Genomic DNA, 22271 nt, shown 5'->3' with positions numbered 1-22271 from the left:
AAAAGATGCACAATTTGCATTGTAGTAAATATTGGTCAACAGAAGCACCCATAGACTATTATTGCATTTTATCAGGTTGATAGGTATGCTGTCCAGGCCAGGTGCCATTAAACCTGCATTTTGCTGTATTGCAATAGACACTTCGTGTAAGGATGCGGCAATAATAGGTTTTGACTTGACCCGCTTGCTTACACACAAGGCCGGATTCCCCACTGAATAAATTGTAGAAAATGTTCCTCCCATTCCTCACTACTGATGTGGCAGTCACATTGCTTGGATCTTTATTCTAATAAGTATGAAGTGTTGGTTTTTGGCAACCCCTCTCCGTTTGATCTGTCCTGTCTTTGGCCATACTCATTGGGCATCCCTCCTGTGCATGGTCAGACAGTTATAAACCTTGTTATAAAATTTCACCTGAACCTTTATTTTAAATTCCATATTCTGGATGTTTCTGGTGTATGCTTGGAACAGTTAAAATCTTTATCCAATCTTTACAATTCTTACCAGAGCACACCAGGCAACTGACTGTAGAAGCATTTTTTACCTCCTGGTTAGATTTTTTAAGCTCCCTCTTCTTAGGTATTTCTTCCAAATCTGTCCACAAACTTTCGACAACGGGAAACACTGCTGTCCATCTTGTTTTAAGGATTCTGAAAGCATTCCGTCAGACAGGTTCTGAAAGAGCTGCCGCTTCTTCTGGAAAGGAGGATCACCATTAAATATCTGCTGATTACATTTATAGTCATTCACAAGAAGGGTCCACTCTTTCTTCAGCAGAGATTTAATTGGCATAGTCCTGGAAGAGATCTGCGTTCCAGCAATAAGCTGCTTCTGGCTTTACCTTATGTAAAGCGAGTTAGAACTGGGGTTCATGCCTTCTCTTATCGAGCTGCTAGGTTTTGGAACAGCGGGCTTAGGAAATTAGATTCAGAATTTCGATTTATAAAAGACCAAAAATCTTTTCTGTTTAATTAAGGCTAATATATGGATCAATCCCTTCCTATTAGTTAGCGTTGTGACGCTTCTTCGAAGCAGGTGTTGCACTATTCAAGTAGTATTTCATTCAATCGCTGTGCGCATTTACATCTGGAAGGCCATGGCCTACAGAGCCTACGTAGAGAACACCAACTGTCTGTGTCTATGGTGGTCTGTGGGGACTGCCAATGTGTGAGCAGGACCGGAGAGTGACTTAAGAACTGCCCAATGATGGGTCGTGCCAGGACAACTGGGAGAGAACACTGTGAGCGTGCAGTGTACACATTCCATGATAAAGACATCTGAGACAAAACAGATTTTATTCATCAAATGACACATATAAAGCAGGGCTCTGTAACCAAGAGACCTCTGCACAATCAGTACAAAGCATCATGACTTTGACTTTTCAATGAAGAAACAAGGATGCAGAAAGAGCAATACAGATGAAGAAATACCTTTTAGAACCCCCCCAACTCCCCCCCCCTCGCACTACCCACCTCCTAGACCCACCTAAGACATGGCGTTGCTCCACATCACTTGCACCCATACACTTATATATGCAATCGATTACCATTTGCATCAATGGTGTAACATCAATCTTGATTAAGGGGCACCCCTGCAGCGACTGGCTCCAGCAGCAACCCCCGGTAATCAGCCCCCCGCTTCCAAATTTTAAAATGCTTCTGCGGGCACCCTCAGGCCGTGAAGATAAGAAGCTCTAAGCCCATACAAAAGTCCAGGCCCCTCTTCCACACCGACACCAAGGGTGGTGTCGGCGCCTTCCATGCCTTGGCGATGTCTCTCTTCGCCAACGTAAACCCCAACAACATAAGACGGCGTTTATAAATGTTGCCCCCAATCCCTTCCATGACATGTAGCAATACTAACTTCTGCGACTGGGGCAGATCCTAGCCCAGCACCTCTGAGGGGCAAGACATCACCCCTCTCCAGAACAGTTCCAAGGAAGGACAGTGCCAGACCATGTGTATCATGGTCTCTTTCTCTCATTCACTTCTAAGGCGTACCGGGGAAGCCACCATACCCGCCCTCCACAACCGGACTCTTGTAAAATAGACCCGATGAAGTTATTTGAACTGGATAAGACGTAGGCGTACCGCTATGGCCGCCCCCCGCGGGGAGGCCAGAGCCTCCGTCCAGTCCTCCTCATCAAGGTAGCCAAAATCCCCCCTCCCAGGCTTCTCTAAGGTTCTGCAATGTGGGTGAGCTGTGTTACTAGGGACTGATAAATCTTAGATATTTTGTGGTCCTGAAGATCCCCCATAAATGCTTTGGCTTCCACTGGACTGAATTTTGCCAGTGACTCCAGGCCCACCAGACTAGGGGAAAGGGCGTGGCGAAACTGGAGGTATTTATAGAATTGGGATTTAGGCATTTGAAATTAATTTTGTAGGTCTTGAAAAGATTTCAGGGTTAACCCCCTCATGACATCCCCAAGGGTAGAGATACCGATATTGTCCCAGCGCCGAAACCCTGATAGAGCAGCTAGTTGTGGCAAGCGTCCATTGTTCCACAGGGGGGTCTCCCTGGTCAGAGTGTTCCACCACCCCATCCGCCGCAAGGCTTGTCGCCAAACCTGGAAGACCACCTGGGTCGCTGACGTCAGGGCCCTACGAACTGGTGCAGAATATAGAATCATGTGAAGAGAGAGATCTCCCATGAACCGTCGCTCAACAGCGTAGGCTGGGTTGTCCCTATCTCCATACCACCACTCATTTAAGATGAGTAGATGTGAGGCCATATAATAGGATAAAATATCAGAGGTCGCCAAGCCCCCGCAATACGTAGAGAGGAAACATGTCCATAGAGCGACTCTCACCGCACCTCCTGCCCATAGAAATTGCCCCAAGACTGCATTAACCTGCCTAAACCATCTAGGGGGATCGGGTAGGGATGATTCTGCAACTGATACAGCAAGCGAGGAAGCGCAACCATCTTAAAGGTGGCCGATCGGCCATAGATAGACAACGGAAGGAGCGACCATACCTTTAAATCCTCCCGAACATGTTCCCAGACCGGAGCCAGGTTTCTCTCCCAAGCCACCGCAGAAGAGTCCAATAGGAATACCCCAAGATACTTCATCCCCTCGGTAACGGCCCAAACCGACGCAGTCCCTTGCTCACTTTGCCACTGGATTCAAGCAAGCCTGGCTGAAGACGGCTGAAATGCCAGAAACCAGTCCTAGGAAGCTTGTTTCCGGTCCAGGGAAGGCATGGCTTGGCAGTTCGGGCTGGACTGTTCCCATGAGGCACAGTGTCAGAATGATTTGCATATGGCCATGTCTGAACTGGGGTGGCAGAGTGGGCTAAAGAACGGTGATGGATCAAACCCAGATCTGTTGACTGGGTGTGAGTGTTTGATTGGTTCTGATGCTCCGTCCATCACCACCCCCTTTTGAAGCCAACCCTCCAGCCATTGAGTAAGGAACTGTTCCATGTCCACCCCCTCACATCCCTCCGGAAAACCAACAAAGCGGAGGTTATTACGCCTGGCCCGACCCTCTGCATCTTCCACACGTGTCGCCAGGCCCCGCTGGGTCTTCTCAAGGGTGGCCACCCATTTCTGCAGAGTGGTGACTGCTTCCTCCACCCCCGAGATCCGTGTTTCGGTCTCTGTGATGCGGGCCACTGCATTCCGCTAGTCCTGGCGGAGGAGCATAACATCCAAGCCGAACGCCCCGATCTTGGCATCGAGGACATCTCGAGACTGCGTAATCGCGGCCATGAGCGCAGCATTGTCCGGTATCTCAGCCCCAGCTCCCTGCCCCCCCCACCCCCCCCCCCGCCGGCGCCGCGGCGGCGGCCCCAGGGCCTGTGTATTTGTCAACCATGCTCTGCTTGGCAGAGCCTCCACCTGGCCTGTCCCGTGCCATAATGTCCACTGGGCCCTCCCAACACCTGATCACTCAGCACTAGACTGTCCAGCTGCAACTCCCGAGGATCACAGGTCCACTGGCGTAGAAGTACGAAGACACTCGGTGGGGAGGACCTCAGGACCGTGAATCCGAGTCCCACGTGACTCAACCCAGCCGCCAAACATGGGGACCCAGCAGACTGCAGGGAGCAGGCATAGGAGGCCCCTGGGGACACACAGACAGCTAATGAAGGTCAATGGCCGTCCCACAGGACAGAGGAGCTGTTTCACCTCAAGCAGGCCCCCCTGCTGTCTCCGCAGTAGTTACGGTCACTCAGGGCCAGGCTCGAGGACCAGGATCAGTCGGGCCCCCCTCACTCTCCACGGAGCCTACAATATGACTGTCCACCCCTCTACAGGGCACTGGGCTGCAGCAAAGGGCTCCAACCAGCCACTGTGGTCTCTCCAGGCATTCACGCACTCCCCCGCACAACCCGAAATTGCTGCCGGAGCGAGTGCACGGCGACGCCGGAGGAGAACCGGACTACAAGCGGCCCTCCAGGTGTCAAATAGCGCAAGGGTGCAGGCCTAACCCCTGCTAATCACAGGGAAGGCAGGCGGCCACCGGGCACAGTACTCAGCGATCCACTCACCCGGCACCCCCGCAGCTCGAGAATGCCGCTGACTGCCCCGAGCGTGTCTCCCCGTGGTCCAACTCGAGCCGCCGATAACCCTGCCACCATCTCCGCATTAGTATGTAGGGGAAGTGGGGGTCAGCCTTGCGCTAAAAACCGCGCCACTGATGTCTAGAGGCCGCCCCCTCCACCCGACCCCCTCACTGTGTAGTCCGTCGCTGCAGGTCAGCCCTCACAGGCATGGCTGATCCTCCTGAGCGCCTCTCGCCACGTGTCAGCCGCCGCTCCTGGCTATGGCGCCGCTCTGTCTCTTCCGGGCCGCACCCCAGGCCTCCACCTCTACGGCTCACCACGCTGAGATGCAGGGTCAACCACTGTGAAACGCTGACCCGCTGCAGGAGGTAAAGGAAAACGGTGACGGCCGCCCGCATCTCTTCCCGAGCACAAGTGCAGTAAAGACGTGGATTAAAAGAAAAGCACAAAGACTAAAGACAAGAAAAGTATGAAGTTTCGACCCTGACAGCAAGAACTGATTGAGAAACGACTGAAAAACACCATGATATGAGCATTTGGTTACTGAAGTCCTATCTGAAAACCATCTTGCCCTGATGAAGACCTTCACTTAAATACAGCTTGTCGGTCCCCATATAAAGAAGGTCGAAACGAGTTGGCTCTTAATACCAAGGGGTCCAGAGCAAACAAAAATAACAACACGCCAAATAAAGGGCGCCTTGAGCGAGAGTATTCGCGCTCGAGATTAGAGTTTGAGAACAGCCTCTGACCTCTATAGGACTGCGAGAGTAGACAAGATTGAGGAAAAAGTAAAAAAAAAAAAAAACACATCAAAAAGAGTAGGAAACCATTCACAAAAAAAAAGTCTATAAGAAAAGTACAGATTAATGCTGATTAAATACAGCATTAACAATGTCTGCTGTTGACACATAAATGTGTGTGTAAATATGTTTGTGATATTCGTGAAACAGTCTATGTATTTGTTGTAATAATTGTCACCTGTATTTTGTTACTTTTTTTAAAAAAAACAATAAGGGTATGTTCAAAGAATTTCGCTGAGATTAACCTTTTTCTAAATATACAAAACAAGATATAAAAAAATAATTGTTGCCCAGGGTTAATAAAAGGAACTACTGTGGCCTAAGTAAATTTGAATCAATGGTTTCAGAGGTATCTGTGTGTGTGAATATGCTCCAGGCTATGGCGCTGCTCCGACTCTTCCGGGCCGCACCCCAGGCCTCCACCTCTACAGGTCACCATGCTGAGATGCGGGGCCAGAGCAGGTATCGCACACAGCCCCCGAGCGCACCCCAGCTGGGACACTGTTGGAAGGCGTACCCCGAGGAGTCGGCGAGACCACCAAGGGGGGGGCCCTCACACTGTATGAAGTAGCCGAGCGCTGCCGAGAAGTCTCCTGAGAGATCCTTCTCCTATCACGTACTAGCACAGTAACACCACCACACAGGACTCAGGGAGGTTGTCTTTACGACAAGCAATTCTTTATCAGCAATAAAAAGGTTACGAGGTCAATATTTACACGAAGGGATCGAGGGATCCACCAAAAGTCTCAATGTCTCTTTGGAAGGGTAGGGGTAGCGGGACAGTCTTTGGCAGGAATGCGGTACGAGGGTACCTGGGGCCCAGTTCTTATCCTCAAGCTGGAGGACCTCCGGATCTCGGAGGGGTCGAGCCGCGACGGCGTCAGCAGGGCTCTGGCGTACAGTTCGTGGAGAGCCACGATTCAATCAGCAGGGCTCTCAAGATGGTTTCTGCTCAGCTCGAGCCGCGACGTCGTCAGCAGGGCTCCGAGGAAGGTTTCAGCGAGGTTGGGCCGCGACAGCGTCAGCAGGGCTCCGATGTTCCAGGTGGCTCAAAGTGTTCACAAGAAGGAGCCGCGACGCAGTCAGCAGGGCTCGTGATGGTTCCGACAAGAGTTCTTCTCCGTAGGGTCAGCCGCGATTCAATCAGCAGGGCTCTCGACTCCGGGATACAACTGCCGATCTGTGGCGGGGTCGCCCCAGATATAGGTCTGGAGCCCTTTGATGTCCGGACCCATGCGCCCGGGGGGGCGGAGAGGCCGGGTGGAGGTGGCCAGACGCCCAGCAGGAGAGGCGCCAGGCCCAAGGGAGTTGCAGGGCGATCACACCTCGAGAGGGGAGGACAGTTGGGGGTCTCATCGATACTGTCCTCCGCCGGGGGCGATGAATGGTTCCTGCGGCACCCCCTGGCCAGTCCATGGTGCCGGGATGTCGGGGCTTCGCTGGGGTCGAGGCCGGGTTGAGCGGAGTCGCGCTGGTTGGTGCACAGAGTCACGTGGATGCCAACAAGATGGCGGAGCCACGAGGGGTATGCGCCCGCGTGCAGCTCCGGATGAAGGGCCTTGGTGCAGTTCAGACGGGTGGCCCGTAAAGGCCGGGTCGGGGAACGGCCACAATCCATGGGGTTAAGGACCACGCCACGAGGCCGGGTCCAACAGGCGTCCCCCCCAGCCGAAGGCATGGAGAGTCACCCATCTCCTTGGGGATTCTCCTCGTCAAGGCGGAAGAAGCGGGACAGGCCGTCGGCGTTGGCGTGGTCATTGCCGGGCCGGTGTTCGACGTCAAAGTCCATCCCTTGTAGCGAGATGGACCACCGCAGCAGCTTGGGGTTCTCGCCCCGCATTTGCATCAACCACCGCAGGGGCCGGTGGTCGGTCTGGACCCGGAAGTGGGTACCAAAGAGGTAGGGCCGGAGCTTCTTGAGGGCCCACACTACAGCGAAGGCCTCACGCTCAATGGTGCTCCATCGTTGCTCTCGGGGCAGTAGTCGTCGGCTGATGAAGGCCACTGGTCGGTCGAGCCCCTTTTCGTCGGCTTGGGATAGGACGGCCCCGATCCCATACTCGGAGGCGTCCGTCTGTACTACGAACTCCTTATTGTAGTCCGGGGCCTGCAGCACCGGAGCAGTGCACATGGCTGTTTTCTGGGTGTCGAAGGCTGCTTGGCAGCGGGGTGTCCAGTGCACCTTCTTGGGCTGCTTTTTGGACGTTAACTCTGTGAGGGGGCCAACAATGCTCCCATAGTCTCGGATAAACCGCCGGTAGTATCCGGTGAGGCCCAGGAAGGCCCGGACAGCGGTCTGGGTAGTGGGGGGTTCCCAGGCCTGGATGGCATTTATCTTCGCTTGGAGGGGGGCCACCTGCCCGCTCCCCACTTGATGGCCCAGGTAGGTCACGGATCCGTGGCCGATTTGGCATTTGCTGGCCTTGATTGTGAGCCCGGCCCGCTGGAGGGCGGCCAGGACGGCTTTAAGGTGGAGGAGGTGCTCTGCCCAGTGGTTGCTGTACACGGCAATGTCATCGAGGTAGGCCGCGCTGTAGGCCTCAAGCCCAGCCAAAACCTTGTTCACTAGTCTTTGGAAGGTGGTCGGGGCGTTCTTCATTCCGAAGGGCATCACCCGGAAGTGGTAATGCCCATCCGGGGTCGAAAAGGCGGATCTTTCTTGGGCGCCGGGGGTGAGCTGGATTTGCCAGTACCCGGCGGTGAGGTCCAGCGTGCTCAAGTAGCGAGCGGCCCCCAGGCGGTCGATGAGCTCGTCGGCCCGGGGTATCGGGTGGGCGTCTGTCTTGGTTACGGCATTCAGGGCTCGGTAGTCCACGCAGAATCGCAACTCTGGGGGGTGGCCGGGAGCTGCGGCCTTGGGCACCAGGACGACAGGGCTGGCCCACGGGCTGTCGGAGGGTTCGATGACCCCCAGGGCCAGCATCTTCGTTACTTCGGTCTGGATGCAGGCCCGCACTCGGTCAGGCCCCCGGTAGGCTCTGTGTCGCACGGGGGGGCTCTCCCCGGTGTCGACGTCGTGGACGCACCAGTGGGTCACCCCCGGGGTGAGGGAGAAGAGGGCTGCGTAGTCCCGCAGCAATTGCTGGCAGTCGTTGCGCTGTTCCGGAGTCAGGGAAGAGGCGAGTTGGACCCCTTCGATCGATCCATCATGAATGTCGGACTGCAAGAGGTCGGGCAGGGGCTCGGAGTCGTCCTCGCCCCCCTCGTCGCTCGCCAGCAGCAGGCTCAGTTCGGTCCGGGCAAAGTGGGGTTTTAGCCTGTTAGCATGTAGGACCCGGAGGGGGTTCCGGGGGGACTCCAGGTCGACCAGCTAGGTGACGGGACTCTTCTTCTCCACTACCTTGAAGGGCCCGGTCCACTTGTCCTGGAGGGCGCCGGGTTCGACCGGGGCCATGACCCATACTTTCTGACCTGGCTCGAATTCTATGGTGGAGGCGTTTCGATCGTACCACCGCTTCATGTCCTCCTGGCTGGCTTCGAGGTTGGCTTCGGCCATGGCTCGGAACTTGCGGGTCTGATTTCGGAGGGTCAGGAGGTATCGGTAGACGTCAGTAGGGGCGCCTTGGGGTTTCATCTCCCAGTTTTCCTTGACCAGGCTGAGCGGTCCGCGGACCGGGTGTCCATACAACAGTTCAAACGGGCTGAACCCCAGGGACTTCTGCGGGACCTCCCGATAGGCAAACAGGAGGCACGGCAGCAGGACATCCCATTTCCGCCTGAGGGGCTCTTCCAGGCCCTGGATCATCCCTTTTAATGTTCGGTTGAACCGCTCAACCAGTCCGTTCCCCTGAGGGTGATAGGGGGTCGTGAACTTGTATGTGACCCCGCACTGCTGCCACAGGGACCGCATGTACCTGGAGATAAAGTTCGTGCCGCGGTCGCTCACCACTTCGCGGGGAAATCCCACTCGGGAGAAGATCCCCATCAAGGCCCGGCCTACCACAGGGGCCGTTATAGTTCTTAGCGGGACCGCCTCCGGGTACCTGGTGGCGTGGTCCACGAGGACCAGGATGAAGCGGTGGCCCAGGGCGGTTTGGGGGTCCAGGGGCCCCACAATATCGATTCCGACCCGTTCGAACGGGGTACTGACGGCTGGAAAGGGCTGGAGGGGGGCCTTGACCCGACCCCCCGTCTTCCCGCTGGCTTGGCAAGTCTGGCAGGACCGGCAGTGGTTGTCCACGTCTCTCCGCATCCGGGGCCAGTAGAAGTGGGTCACCAGACGACTGTACGTTTTGTCTTGCCCCAAGTGTCCGGCGAGGGGCACATCATGTGCCAGGTTGAGAAGGAACTCCCGGAAGCGGAGGGGGACCACCAACACGCGGCTGGCCCCGAGTTCTGCCACTTTCTGTTCACTGTACAACAGGCCCTCGGCCCAGTAGACCCAGTGGGTGCCGGTCTGATCACCGTTGGCTTGCGCGGACGCCTGTTGTCGGACCCCTTCGAGAGAGGGACAGGACTGCTGTTCTTGCTGGAACTGCTCTCGGGTGGGGCCCCCTTCGTGTCGCCATTGTGTCAGCTCTGGTAGGGCGCTCGGGGAAGCCATCTCTTCGGGGGAGGATTCGCTGGGTCCAGGGTCGGCGTCCGCCTCCTCCTCGCTGCTGGTGGGAGGGGGTGTGAGCCCCTCGGCTTGGGCGGCCCCGGAGGTCGAGGATGAGCGGGGGGCCCGGGCGGTCATGGACCGGGTGATGGCGCAGGCCCAGTCAGCCAGTCCCAACATTCGGAGGTGTTCTCGTCGCTCTACTTGAGCCCAGGGGGAACTCTCCAAGTCGTTCCCCAGGAGGCAGTCGACAGGGGCGTCGTCGCGCACCGTCACCTTCAGCAGGCCCGTCACCCCTCCCCACTCGAAGGGGACCAGGGCCATCTGGCACAGGCTTTCACTGTTGTCGGCCGTCCGTACGGGGCACAGTACATTCGGTAGAATCTGTTCAGGGGTCACCAGGTGGCAGCGGACAGCGGTGATACTGGCGCCTGTGTCACGAAGGACTTCGGCCCGTTGTCCATTGACCTTGATCTGCTGCCGGTACTTCTGGGTGTTGCTTGGGATGGGGGTGCAGGGTACCATTTCTCGGCTACCCAGGCAGACCAGGGACATGGCTGCCGGCTCCCACTCAGTGTTTCCTCGGTCGAGGGCCTCCTCTTCCTCTTCCCCTTCTCCCAGGGCGGCGGCCGCCAGCTGTCAGGGCGGGGGCCCGCCGGCCCCGTTTCTTCGGTTCAAGGGGCAGACCGGATCGCTGGCATAGTGTCCGGTTTGTTGGCAGCCGTAGCAGGTCACTGGTGGCCGTGGTCCGGGCCTGGCCGGGGGCGCCCCCCTTCGGGCTAGGCTCGGGGAGAGTTGTTGCTGCGGTGGCCCTCGAGGGGGGCTCCAGGGGGCCCCGGCGTGGTCTCGGTTCCTGTTCGGCCCTCCCCCTCCACCGCGCTGGCGGGTGGGTCCATTGGGGTTCCTTTGGTACTCCCCCATTGAGTTCCGGGGGACCCGGGAGTTGACCCATCGATCGGCCTCGACGGCAAGTTTTCGCGGGTCGGTCATTTTGCTGTCGAGGAGGTGCTGTCTCAGTTCCATGAAGCAATTGTTGGAGAGATGTTCCCACACGATGAGGTCGACCAACTGCCCGTAGGTGGTTACTTTGCTCCCTTTGATCCACCCTTCTAGGGCCCGACTAAAAAAGTCCACATATTCCACCCATGTGGTACCCGGGATTTTTTTGCAGTCTCTGAACCGCTGGCGGTACATTTCCGCGGTGAGCCCGTAGCGGGTGAGCAGGGCCTCCTTCATGTGATCGTAGGAGGTCATCACCTCCTCCGGCAGCTGGAGCAGCGTGTCTCGACCCTCACTCAGGAACCGCCCCCACAGGCCCGCGCCCCAGTCTTTTCGGGGCACCCGATGAGAGGTCATGGCCACCTCGTAGGCCTTGAACCATTGTTGGATGTCGTCATTCTTGTAATACTCCTTGACGACCTCTTTCGGGATATGTACCTTGGTCTCGGAAGGCGGTAGAGTGTCTCTAGTACTGGGGGTGTTGGTCCCTCCGTTCTTGGCCTTGATCTCGAGCTCCTTGAGACTGCGCTTGTGCTCAAGAGTCAGTTTCTTCTCCTCCAACTCCCGGTGTCGTCTCTTCTCCTCTATCCTCTTGAAGCCGTAGCTGCTCTAGGGCCAGTTTCTTTTCTGCCAGCTGGAGTTCGCCGTCCAGCCGCAGTCGTGCGAGCTCTAGCTCGTGGCTCCGGACCTTCTCCCGCTCTCGTATTTCGTCTTCGGAGAGGCCGGTTTCTAGGCTCTTTCTTCCTCCGGTTGCCGGAGTCAGTGCGGTTGATGTGGTCTCAGTCAGGGGCAAGGGACCTTCTTCGTGGGAGGGGCCTGCCCCGGCCTCCCACCATGCCCTTAGAGCTTTCTGCATCTCCTCTTTGGTACTTAGGCCGGTGGTTGCAATGCCTTTGTCCTTGCAGAACTGTTTTAACTCTTTGTGCGTATATTCCTCCAGCCGTTCGGGCTGGAACTCCATTGTCGCGTTGTTTTCCTGGCTGCTCATGATGCTGTTCGTTTGGATGGGTAGCTAGTGGGTACTGGCTGGTACGTACTGCGTTCGGCTCGGATCCCGTCGCTGGCCACCAAATGTTGGAAGGCGTACCCCGAGGAGTCGGCGAGACCACCAAGGGGGGGGCCCTCACACTGTATGAAGTAGCCGAGCGCTGCCGAGAAGTCTCCTGAGAGATCCTTCTCCTATCACGTACTAGCACAGTAACACCACCACACAGGACTCAGGGAGGTTGTCTTTACGACAAGCAATTCTTTATCAGCAATAAAAAGGTTACGAGGTCAATATTTACACGAAGGGATCGAGGGATCCACCAAAAGTCTCAATGTCTCTTTGGAAGGGTAGGGGTAGCGGGACAGTCTTTGGCAGGAATGCGGTACGAGGGTACCTGGGGCCCAGTTCTTATCCTCAAGCTGGAGGACCTCCGGATCTCGGAGGGGTCGAGCCGCGACGGCGTCAGCAGGGCTCTGGCGTACAGTTCGTGGAGAGCCGCGATTCAATCAGCAGGGCTCTCAAGATGGTTTCTGCTCAGCTCGAGCCGCGACGTCGTCAGCAGGGCTCCGAGGAAGGTTTCAGCGAGGTTGGGCCGCGACAGCGTCAGCAGGGCTCCGATGTTCCAGGTGGCTCAAAGTGTTCACAAGAAGGAGCCGCGACGCAGTCAGCAGGGCTCGTGATGGTTCCGACAAGAGTTCTTCTCCGTAGGGTCAGCCGCGATTCAATCAGCAGGGCTCTCGACTCCGGGATACAACTGCCGATCTGTGGCGGGGTCGCCCCAGATATAGGTCTGGAGCCCTTTGATGTCCGGACCCATGCGCCCGGGGGGGCGGAGAGGCCGGGTGGAGGTGGCCAGACGCCCAGCAGGAGAGGCGCCAGGCCCAAGGGAGTTGCAGGGTGATCACACCTCGAGAGGGGAGGACAGTTGGGGGTCTCATCGATACTGTCCTCCGCCGGGGGCGATGAATGGTTCCTGCGGCACCCCCTGGCCAGTCCGTGGTGCCGGGATGTCGGGGCTTCGCTGGGGTCGAGGCCGGGTTGAGCGGAGTCGCGCTGGTTGGTGCACAGAGTCACGTGGATGCCAACAAGATGGCGGAGCCACGAGGGGTATGCGACCGCGTGCAGCTCCGGATGAAGGGCCTTGGTGCAGTTCAGACAGGTGGCCCGTGAAGGCCGGGTCGGGGAACGGCCACAATCCATGGGGTTAAGGACCACGCCACGAGGCCGGGTCCAACAGACACGATCCAAATACACCAAAAAAGAATGAGAGGGAAGGATAATTCAAGGATAATTGCTCAGGCTGGACGGAGCTCGCCTAGCACACATCCACCATCTTGGCTGCCAGGCCACACTCCCTCCCCTTCTTGCTTGTATTAATGGTTTCTGAATACCAATGGTAAGAAATTGGGTTATTGGTTGAGGGAGGTAGAAGCCCCACTCATGCAACAACCACTGTCCTTGTCAGGGTGAACCACTAAAAGCCACTACATTAACCTATACCTAATCCTCTGGTAGCTTGGCAAAAACTCAGAGGCAATGTTTAAAGTATTTATTCAGCACACAAACAACAATAAAGTGAAAACACAACAAAAAAAAAATCCCAAACAAAGTTAGAAAAATAGAGTACATTTTAATCTATACAAATTATACCAGGAGGCAAAAAATACAGTCTAAAGAACCAGCGCCACTCACAGTTATCTTGTTGCGCTAGACCAAGGGGAAAGTCAGAAGTTCAGGCTGACTGCGATGGAGCCCAGGTTATATATGGGGACAAGGTTAGTCCCGCTGGAGAGAGACCTTCTCAAGTCCGGTGGGGAGTGCTCAGGTTGCATCGGATAAGACCGCTAGGAGGTGGTTTTCGGCTCGAAGAGCAGGTCGAGTGTTACAAATTGTCATTGCTGTAGTAGGAAGAGCCGATCATCACTGGAGCCTTGCGAAGGTTGATCATCGCAGAAGTCGCTGTTGACGTGAAGTGCAGCTCTCACATTGCCTGTCATCATGGATGGTTGCTGTTGGCAAGAAGAGCATGTCTCACCGGAGCTTCATGTTGGGGGTCATAGCGGGTGGCAGAGTTTTGCCACGAAAGAGCCCGTTCGCAGTTGCAAAGAGCCCAGACTTTTCACCTTTTACTTCAGGAGGAGTTCACTGATGCCAGACATGGGTCTAGGGCCTTGGGGGCATCTCTTGGGAATTAGGTCTCACTAAAGAAGAGGCCATCAGCAGGGCTCAGGCAGATCCATTTGCAACTGGTTAGCTGGGAAGTTGCAGGGAGGCCTCTGGTAGTTTGTTGTGTGCCTGTAGCTCACACAGAGGTTAGCCAACTGACCCATGGAGACACTGTGGGTAGCCTGGGATCAAGGCAAACCGGTCCAATCTTCCTTCTTCAAACAGTAAGACAGTCTTTCAAGCAGCATGGAAGTCCATCTGACTGCAGGGCAATCCTTCTTCTGAATATCTCACAGGTCCAGGAGTGTATGATGAGTGGATCTGAAGATCCTATTTTTCAACCTCGTGCCAGCCTTTGTGTGGGGGAATTCCCAGACCTACCACCAGCGCCGATTCTGGACAGTTCCTCTGCTTCCCCTGGTTTGGCCTAAAACTGTTTACGGTGACAAAGGTAAGGCAGGTATGGTGTCAGGTTTCTTTGTGTGTGCTGTGGGCAAGATCCTTTGATATGTAATTAGGGCAGTGCACAGCTCTTCTCCAGCCATCCTGCCTGAAAGATCCTCTCCCAGCTACACCAAGGTCCCATTGTTCACTTTATGGGTCCAATACACATTTTTGATGGTAGAATCAATACCAGGCACAGGCAACTGGAAACTCCTACAAAGGCCTCAGAAACTTTGGGCAGGAAAAGTGGCATGTTCAAAATTATAATTTAAAATCTGACTTTACCATTAAAGAGGATTTTAAATTATAATTCATTTCAGTGTAAACAGCCTGGCGAGTTTTACTAACATTTGACGCAGCACAGCACACCAAGACAATTTGCTGCACTGTGTCAAATGGAAAGTGCAGGAATGCCATATTTCAGGAAGATATGGAGCATTCCAACTCTCCCTGTGCGCTGGCCCACTGAGTACAGCCTAGCACCAATAGAGGCGTTGCTGCACCATGCTGAAGTCTGCCTGCTTTACAGGCAGGATTCTTTATGTGCAGGCAGGGACAACTTCCTGCACAAAAACAATCCTCAGAGGTATTTCTCTCTTTCTGCGTGTGCTGCAGAATGCAGCACATGTAGAAAGAGGACGGATCACTGACAGAATAGCGTGGTTAATAATATAGTTCAGAAAAATACACCAAATGACCAAGGTGGAGATTACGCCAAAGCAAGGGCACACGCCATGAACAAAGTCCTTTTTTGGTTTCCTGCCAGACGCCTTTCGGGCCAATGCCCTCTATAGTGGCAGACCATGTGACGTGACGGCGTGCTGCAACCACCAGTGAATCCCAATAATAATTATGCTCAGGTGAACCACCTGAAGCAATGCTTTCTGAGACTCGTGGTTCAGTAAAACCCAAGTGGGTCGCCGCAGGCACTCACATTCAAGAATGTCTTTAAAAGGATTGCCGATGTTCGCGCCGGCACCCCTGCATATAACAGGCACCTCCTGTTCCACAGTTAGCTGCCCCAATAAAGCATCCCACCTAGGGGCAACTCTTTTTGTATTTTGTATAGCGGCCAGCCTGGTCGCGGGATTGCACCACCGCGAAACACTTGCGGGTCCGCGGCTGCTTTATTGGGGCAGCTAACTGTGGAACAGGAGGTGCCATCACAGGTAATTGTTTTTGTTTTTTTAACTTTGGCCCCTCTCACCCTTCTGCCCCCGCCTCACCACCCGGGTCCAGTAGCAGCCGCTACTGGGGCTAAGAGCAACAGTGAAAAATAAAATGGTGATAAATTCATTTTAATAGCATTTATTTTTCACCTCAGGACGGGGGCAATGCTCCTCCGCCCAAATGGAGGAACAGCTGCTGCCAACAGAGCTAGCAGTAATGGGAGTTTGCACGTGCACGGCAGCCGCCTGGATAACAATCCAGAGCACAGGCACAGCTAGGCTAGTTTGGATCACCGCAGGGCAAGGCCTGTATCGAGAGCCTATGCCCGTCAGTTGTTTTGCCTAAACCGATGTTGGTCAAGCCACTCTGTCCACACCTCCAGACCTCGCAGCCCTGCACAGGATCCAGCAATCGGCTCCAGGACCAAACTCCGCCGGCCACCCAATGCCAGCACTAGAGGTGGACGAGCCAACAAAATAACAGGAAGAGCCGAGCCAATGGTCTGGCTCGCATCTTCAAGTCCATGCATGAGCTATCCCCTGAAAATATTCGCTATGTAAATCATACACTAAACATCATGTAAAATATTATAAAGCCTCATCAAAATATAAAAAAAGTATTTCTTTAACATGGAGAAGTTCTAACATTAATTAAGCATTAATGAAGCACATAATAGCACTGCAATAAGAAGTGGTTGTTAAAAGTGATAGTTTTGAACTCACAAATTTCAAATTGCACTCATTCACGATAATGACGAAAAATGTTTTGGTGAAATAAAGCAGATTAATTCAACACAATTTAAGCAGGGAAGCTATGATTTATCCAGGTTTTCTGGTTTCAGTTTGCACAAATCAGTCAGGAAATGGGCCTCTTTTTGTCTTTCCTTATAGTAAGGATTTGTTTTACCTCATTTTCTGCTTTTTTTTCAATACAGCATGAATTCCACTCGAATGAGCACCAGTTACATTACACAAGGTCACATGCATTGGTTAATCGCCCAGGTAAATTAAGTGATGTGTCTAGAATCACAAGATGTTGAGCCAATGCCAAGACTTGAACCTGGTTCCTCAGTTCCACATGTGGCAGCTCTAACAGTAATGCCATATCCTGTTTAAAGGAAGGGAGGCAGGCAGAGCTACATGAAAGTTTGGCTTGTTATAGGCTTGAGTATACCAGGACCTCAAGCTGAGGGAGAGCCAGGCTTCAGGCTCGAGCTTTCAGTGGCTCACCGACCTCTAGCCAACACACCACATGGGTTCTGGATTCAGATAGGCCTAGGCGTCATTGAGGAAGTGACTTTTCCACCCCTGGCATGCCATGTGGTGGCAAGTCCTCTCAAAGTCAGTGGCAGATATGTAACATATACCTGCCGTTAGCTGTTGAAAATTAGTGCATTAGCTGAAGGATTAAGTCGGATATGAGAATCCGGCTGTGGGAGCTTAAGGGAATGCATCCTTCTCGGACTATGACTCTCTGGTGCTCCCATCCCTCCTAACTTAAAATTCAAAAAGAAACATCTGACTTTAGGATCTAGTTTGGCACATGTGTATAAATGTGTTTCTTCTTGGGTGACCTGCAAATTGTAAGCAGGTGTTTTAGCTGTTGACAACGTAATTAGGTTTTTCAAATAAGCCCACTCGTGCCAAATATTAAAATGGTACTTGGGACTGTGAACGGGGAGATGGCCCGGGAAGGGACAGAAGGGAAAACACGCCATGAATAGTGGGGTTTCTCTGGTTCTTTATTTCCCTTTTTATGTGACAATCGTTTGTGGAAACCTTGTTTTGTCCCATAGGATCTATGGATTCACAGAATACAGGCAAAGTACTGATGCTCCGTAAAGAACAAACATCTAACGGTTAGGGATCCTCTTCTCTTGGTTTGCCGTCGTCTTCGGGGCTTCTGAGGCTTGCTACCATATGGTCCTTGGCGTTGTGTCGTCCCTCAGCCCATGCAGTCCAAAAGAGGGGAGGGGACAACAAAAGAAACCGGGATTAGCGTACTGTCCGCTCTCTCTCTCGGGTCTTAGTGTTACCACCACCACAGAAACAAAGGAAGTGCAGGGAAAGAAAAATAAACGGGGAATCGCGTGCGGGTGCCTTATGTGAATGAAGTGCACAAAAAAAAACACGTGTGCTCTACGTCCCCACGCCGCCACACCACCACCAACACGACCCTCTCAGAGCTACTTGCCTTGAGCCACGGCCCTGGACCAGGGCCGTGGCGCTGGGACCCGGGGTGTCCTCTGCCTTCTATGGGCCGCCGGGTTTGTCCGCGGTGTACACCGCTCCACGAGTTGGTGGTATTCCGCCGCTGGGCTCCTCTCTCAGTTCGCCGCATTACTCTTCCTTCTCCGTCGCCTTCGGGTTGCCTCTTTCATCACTCTCGTCTCCGAGTGTCTTGCTGCTTGAAACCCGGCCTTTTGGTTGGTCGGCCTCCAGTGACGTCAGGCGTTCCTCGTTGGGGCGACCTAACGCTGCTAGGCGGCTGGGTTCTTCCGGTCCGTTTTCTGTGTCCCGGCCCGTTTTCTGTGTCCCGGCCCGTTTTGCTACACTTCCAGTTCGCCGGCTCCTAAGAATATATATTTATTTCTGTTTCCTTAATGGCCAAATCCAATTCCAACCGTGTTGCTTCAATGGACATTCGACTTTCTCAACGATAAACTGTGTTTCTATAGGAGACTATCCAGGGCTCGAGTCGGGGTACCACGCGGGTGGACGGCGTCCCCCCACTTATTTTACCAGGTTTTTCCGGGTTGACGCCGTCCCCCCTGCCCAAAAGCTGGACAGCATTGTGTGAGCAGAGAGCCCGGGTGGGAGGGAAGTTTCCCGTAAATTACCAAAGATATGCTAATATTTGTAATTGGAGACTTTAAGAGGCACCGGTGGTGTGTGCAGGCTGGAGTGATTGGGAGGCGGAGCGAGCAGGCGTTGGCGGTTAACGCTTGGAATGTGTGTCCTTCTGTATCTTGTGCACTTTTGAGCACTTCGTTGTGCAACTGGGGCACCCCCTCGGGGGAGTGGGGGGGAGGGAGGGTTGCAAAGGACATCGAGGAACAGACCAGGGGTAGCAGTGCTGTGAAATGCCCCGTCATCTAAAGGCATATGAATACTCATGAGATTCCTGTTGTGACGTCACTTCCGGTGACAGCGTCCCCCCCACTTCTTTTCATGAGATTCCTGTTGTGACGTCACTTCCGGTGACAGCGTCCCCCCACTTCTTTTTTTAGGACTTGTGCCCTGAGACTATCCACTACTGCTGATGTACATTCCTGTAGCTAAACATACTTAAATCTGTACGTCTTTATAAATGGAAATGTGGCAGTGTTGCCAGTTTCCTCTGCAGGCCTGCTGGGGTGAAGTCTAAAACCACAATGTCATCATTATACATAGATTAAAAGGTTGTGTGTCCAATTTTGGCAGAAGATTTCCTTTTGTTATATAAATTTGCCGGATGATCTGCAAAGTACAAAAAGAATAGCAAGGGAGCCAAGACACATCCCTTTTTAACCCCATTTTTACAGGGATTATAGTGCTGAATGTGTTTGTTGACACCAATGCGCACCCTCATTTACATGTCTAAGTATAGGTGTTTTGGGGCATTTAATAGGAGTAATGCGAGACTCCATTTTTCTAATATGAACCCTTATAGTGGGCAATCAGCCTGATCAAAAAGAGATATAAACTCATTTAGTTTAAATGGTAGTATAGTTGTGACACTGAACACTCTCTTGGTTCCACTGAGGATTTAGATCATTGACGAGTAACCCATCATTACTAAATATTACTCTGATTTGTGCCTCAAAGGCAGGAGGTGTCCATGTGGAATAGATCATAAGGCAGATGTTGATCTTGTCTATGAAGTAGTCGTAATGTAAGTACAGCAGTAGAGATAGGTCTTATTGTAATGACTGAAAAATGCAACCTCGTGGATGGCGTCCCAGGAAATCTCTTTTTGGTGTTGGAAGGTTTTGATGGTGGGAACACATTTATTTATTGCACTTTGGCAGTGCCATGTTTAAACATTAGGGCATACATCCTCATGCTTTAGATTGTTTGCATCGGCACTAAAAGAATTATTCAATTTCAATTTTGACTTTTGGTCATCCGATCTTGATACTTTTCAGCTGTTAGCAGCAAATGGATTGACAGGAAAGTCTTCTGCTGTGCTGCACACTTCTGTGATGGGTTCTTGTGAGGTGTGGTGGGACACTACCTCCCAGTACTTCTCATGGCTGCAAGCAAAGGCCTTGTTCCAGTCTCGAGTCTAACATCTGGGGTCAGAGCACACATTGCAGATGTCCCGTTAGCGTACCTCTGTCACAGGTGTCTTTTGTTTCTGACCAATAAAGCTGAATGCAGCCTTGGTGTAAATTGATGTTTTCAAGACAGCCTAGGTATTAGAGCTTTAATTGTAGTCTTGGTGCTAATGATTTGATAATTCCCATTTGAGAAGTTCTGATGTACCAACCTCAGCACTAATTAAGGGTAAGGATTAAAAGCAACATCAGCAGGTCCCTTCTGAGGTAGAATTTTATAGGACCCTCTATGAAGGGCTGTAGGGCGGTGCATACTAGAATAATATGAAACCATCATTCAGTGAATGCTCCCCTTTTAGAGGTAAGTAATATGTGGCAGTCTGGGGACTAATTTCATTATTCAAGAGGGAATGCTATTTTGGCACCTTCTCATCCTTGCCAGCATCCAACCCACTTCCCCAAGAGAAACTAAAGTTATATAACCCTACCATCTATCCTTTCAGGCTTTATGCAGGACAGTGGAGGTTAGGTAGAAGGCAATGTTTTTCCACCCATACCTCATTGCTTCTCCCCTTAGCAGATATACAAAATCTCTTTAAAACAATGGCATTACTGCATTAACACTTGTCCTATATTTAAACTGATGACAACAGATAGTTTGGAGTTCTTGCTGCTCTGTTTTGGTGAACATTAGAATGCTGTATCTAGGTGATATGTGCATGTTCATCTCACAACTGTTCTTCAACAGGCCTGAGAGGCTGAGGACTGTGTGAGACTCCGGAAAGGAGAGGGGACGTAAGAAAGAATTCAGAAGGATTTAAGCTGGAGTTGCAGGGGAAGAAGGAATCTGTAACAGGTTTCTTTAGATGTCATGACTTTATATACACAAAAATATACTTTTGAGAAAGTGGTTAAAAAGTGACATTTTGTTTGACACCGCAGATGTAAGCGTATTCATGAACTGTCCATTCTATTTCTACTTTTCGCAGGGATTGTAGGTGACTGGAAGAACCATTTCACTGTGGCTCAGAACGAGAGATTTGATCAAGAGTACGAGAAGAGGATGTCCGGATCATCATTGAAATTCCGCACTGACCTTTGAACTACAGGGAATGTGGGGGCTCAGTTGCGAGGATGTTTTTCTATTGGGGGAGGCAGTTCTCCTCCAAATCTCTCACACTGAGAGAGAGACATTCTCCGGCTTTCCCCAGGACCTCACCACTGCATTCCAGCAAGCTAAACTGAACTGGATGGTGCTAGACTGCAATAGGAGCTTCTCCCTGATGGTCAGCTATCGGAGGTTTTGTACAATACCCCAACACATTCAAGCCCACGTTTTTAAAGTTAAAGTCAGACTTACACATCATTGGTCTGGGAAAACTGGCAATCATAAAATCTTGATTTGAAGTAAACCAAAGTGTGTTATAACCCAACTCATCATCTTGAACATTCTTGCAAAGTATGGTTTTTCTAGCCTGTTTTAATTGGGTTCTTAATCATGACCCAATCACCAACTTCAAAATCTTGTTCTTTCACCTTGTGTTTGTTATCAAAGTACTTTTTCTGAAGGTACTGTTTGTGCAAGGTAGTGCTCACTACTCTTCTTTTGTCGAGATAACTGTGGTGTTATTTGGTGCAATTAAATTATGAAAGTTAAATATTATTAAATATGTCCAACGTTTTTGTTTCAATAACTCCTCAACTGGAGTTTTCAAGGCCAAGGCCATTTGAACTCCCTCCTTCAAGAATGTGTTCATTCTTTCCACAAGACCATTAGAGGCCAGTGAAAAAAGTGTAACTTGTAAGTGTTTATGTGGTGTGCTGAAATAAAGTTTTTCATTTGAAAAGAAGTGAAGTGTGTGCCGTTGTCTGTAACTTGCTCTTTGGGTGAGCCCTCATTGTCAAAAACTTTAGTCAAACTCAAAATATACCCACTTGGAGAAGTAGTCAGTTAGAACAATGAGGTATTTTTTGTCAAGTGGTAACAGGTCAAATGGTCCTGAAAAGTCAAAGGCAACTTTGTACCATGCATCTCCATGTAATGGCACGGTATCTAAAGGCGTATAACTTGTCTTCCATCGTTTATCAGATAAGACATGTGTTGCAATTATCAATCCACTTAGATACCTGAGAGTCCATGGAGGGCGACCAAAAATGCAGTTTTATGTTTCTTGAAGAATCCCTACAACTAGATGTCCTTCATGAGCAGTCATAATAAGTAGCCCATGAACAGCAATGAGGGGTATGCAGAGATCAGCAAGCATGAGGACACCTTTTACAATGGATAACTCACTTTCAATTTGGGCATACGGCTTTAGAGATGGCAGTAATGACCTTTCCTTGGGGCACCCTTTTTTATTTTGTTTTACAAAATCCATGGCTTTGCACAACACAT

The 22271-nt window shown here is 52.1% G+C and overlaps 1 protein-coding gene across 9 annotated transcripts in view; it reads left to right on the top strand.

Moving 5' to 3' along the window:
* Positions 1–21723, top strand: part of LOC146811923 (sulfotransferase 1C2-like) — a 393580-nt gene extending 371857 nt beyond the window's left edge. For all 9 annotated transcript variants that reach the window (XM_085618884.1, XM_085618888.1, XM_085618887.1 and 6 more), the window contains one exon: positions 20866–21723. In XM_085618884.1, coding sequence (XP_085475010.1) covers positions 20866–20978 — 113 coding nt within the window. In that variant the 3' untranslated portion in view covers positions 20979–21723. The remainder of the gene's footprint in view (positions 1–20865) is intronic.
* Positions 21724–22271: the final 548 nt, after the last annotated feature.

Source organism: Triturus cristatus, chromosome 7 (assembly GCF_964204655.1).
Source record: "Triturus cristatus chromosome 7, aTriCri1.1, whole genome shotgun sequence".
NCBI classification, from domain to species: Eukaryota; Metazoa; Chordata; class Amphibia; order Caudata; family Salamandridae; genus Triturus; species Triturus cristatus.
The sequence above is the reverse complement of the archived record's forward strand: the minus strand, read 5'-3'. Positions and strand labels throughout refer to the sequence as shown.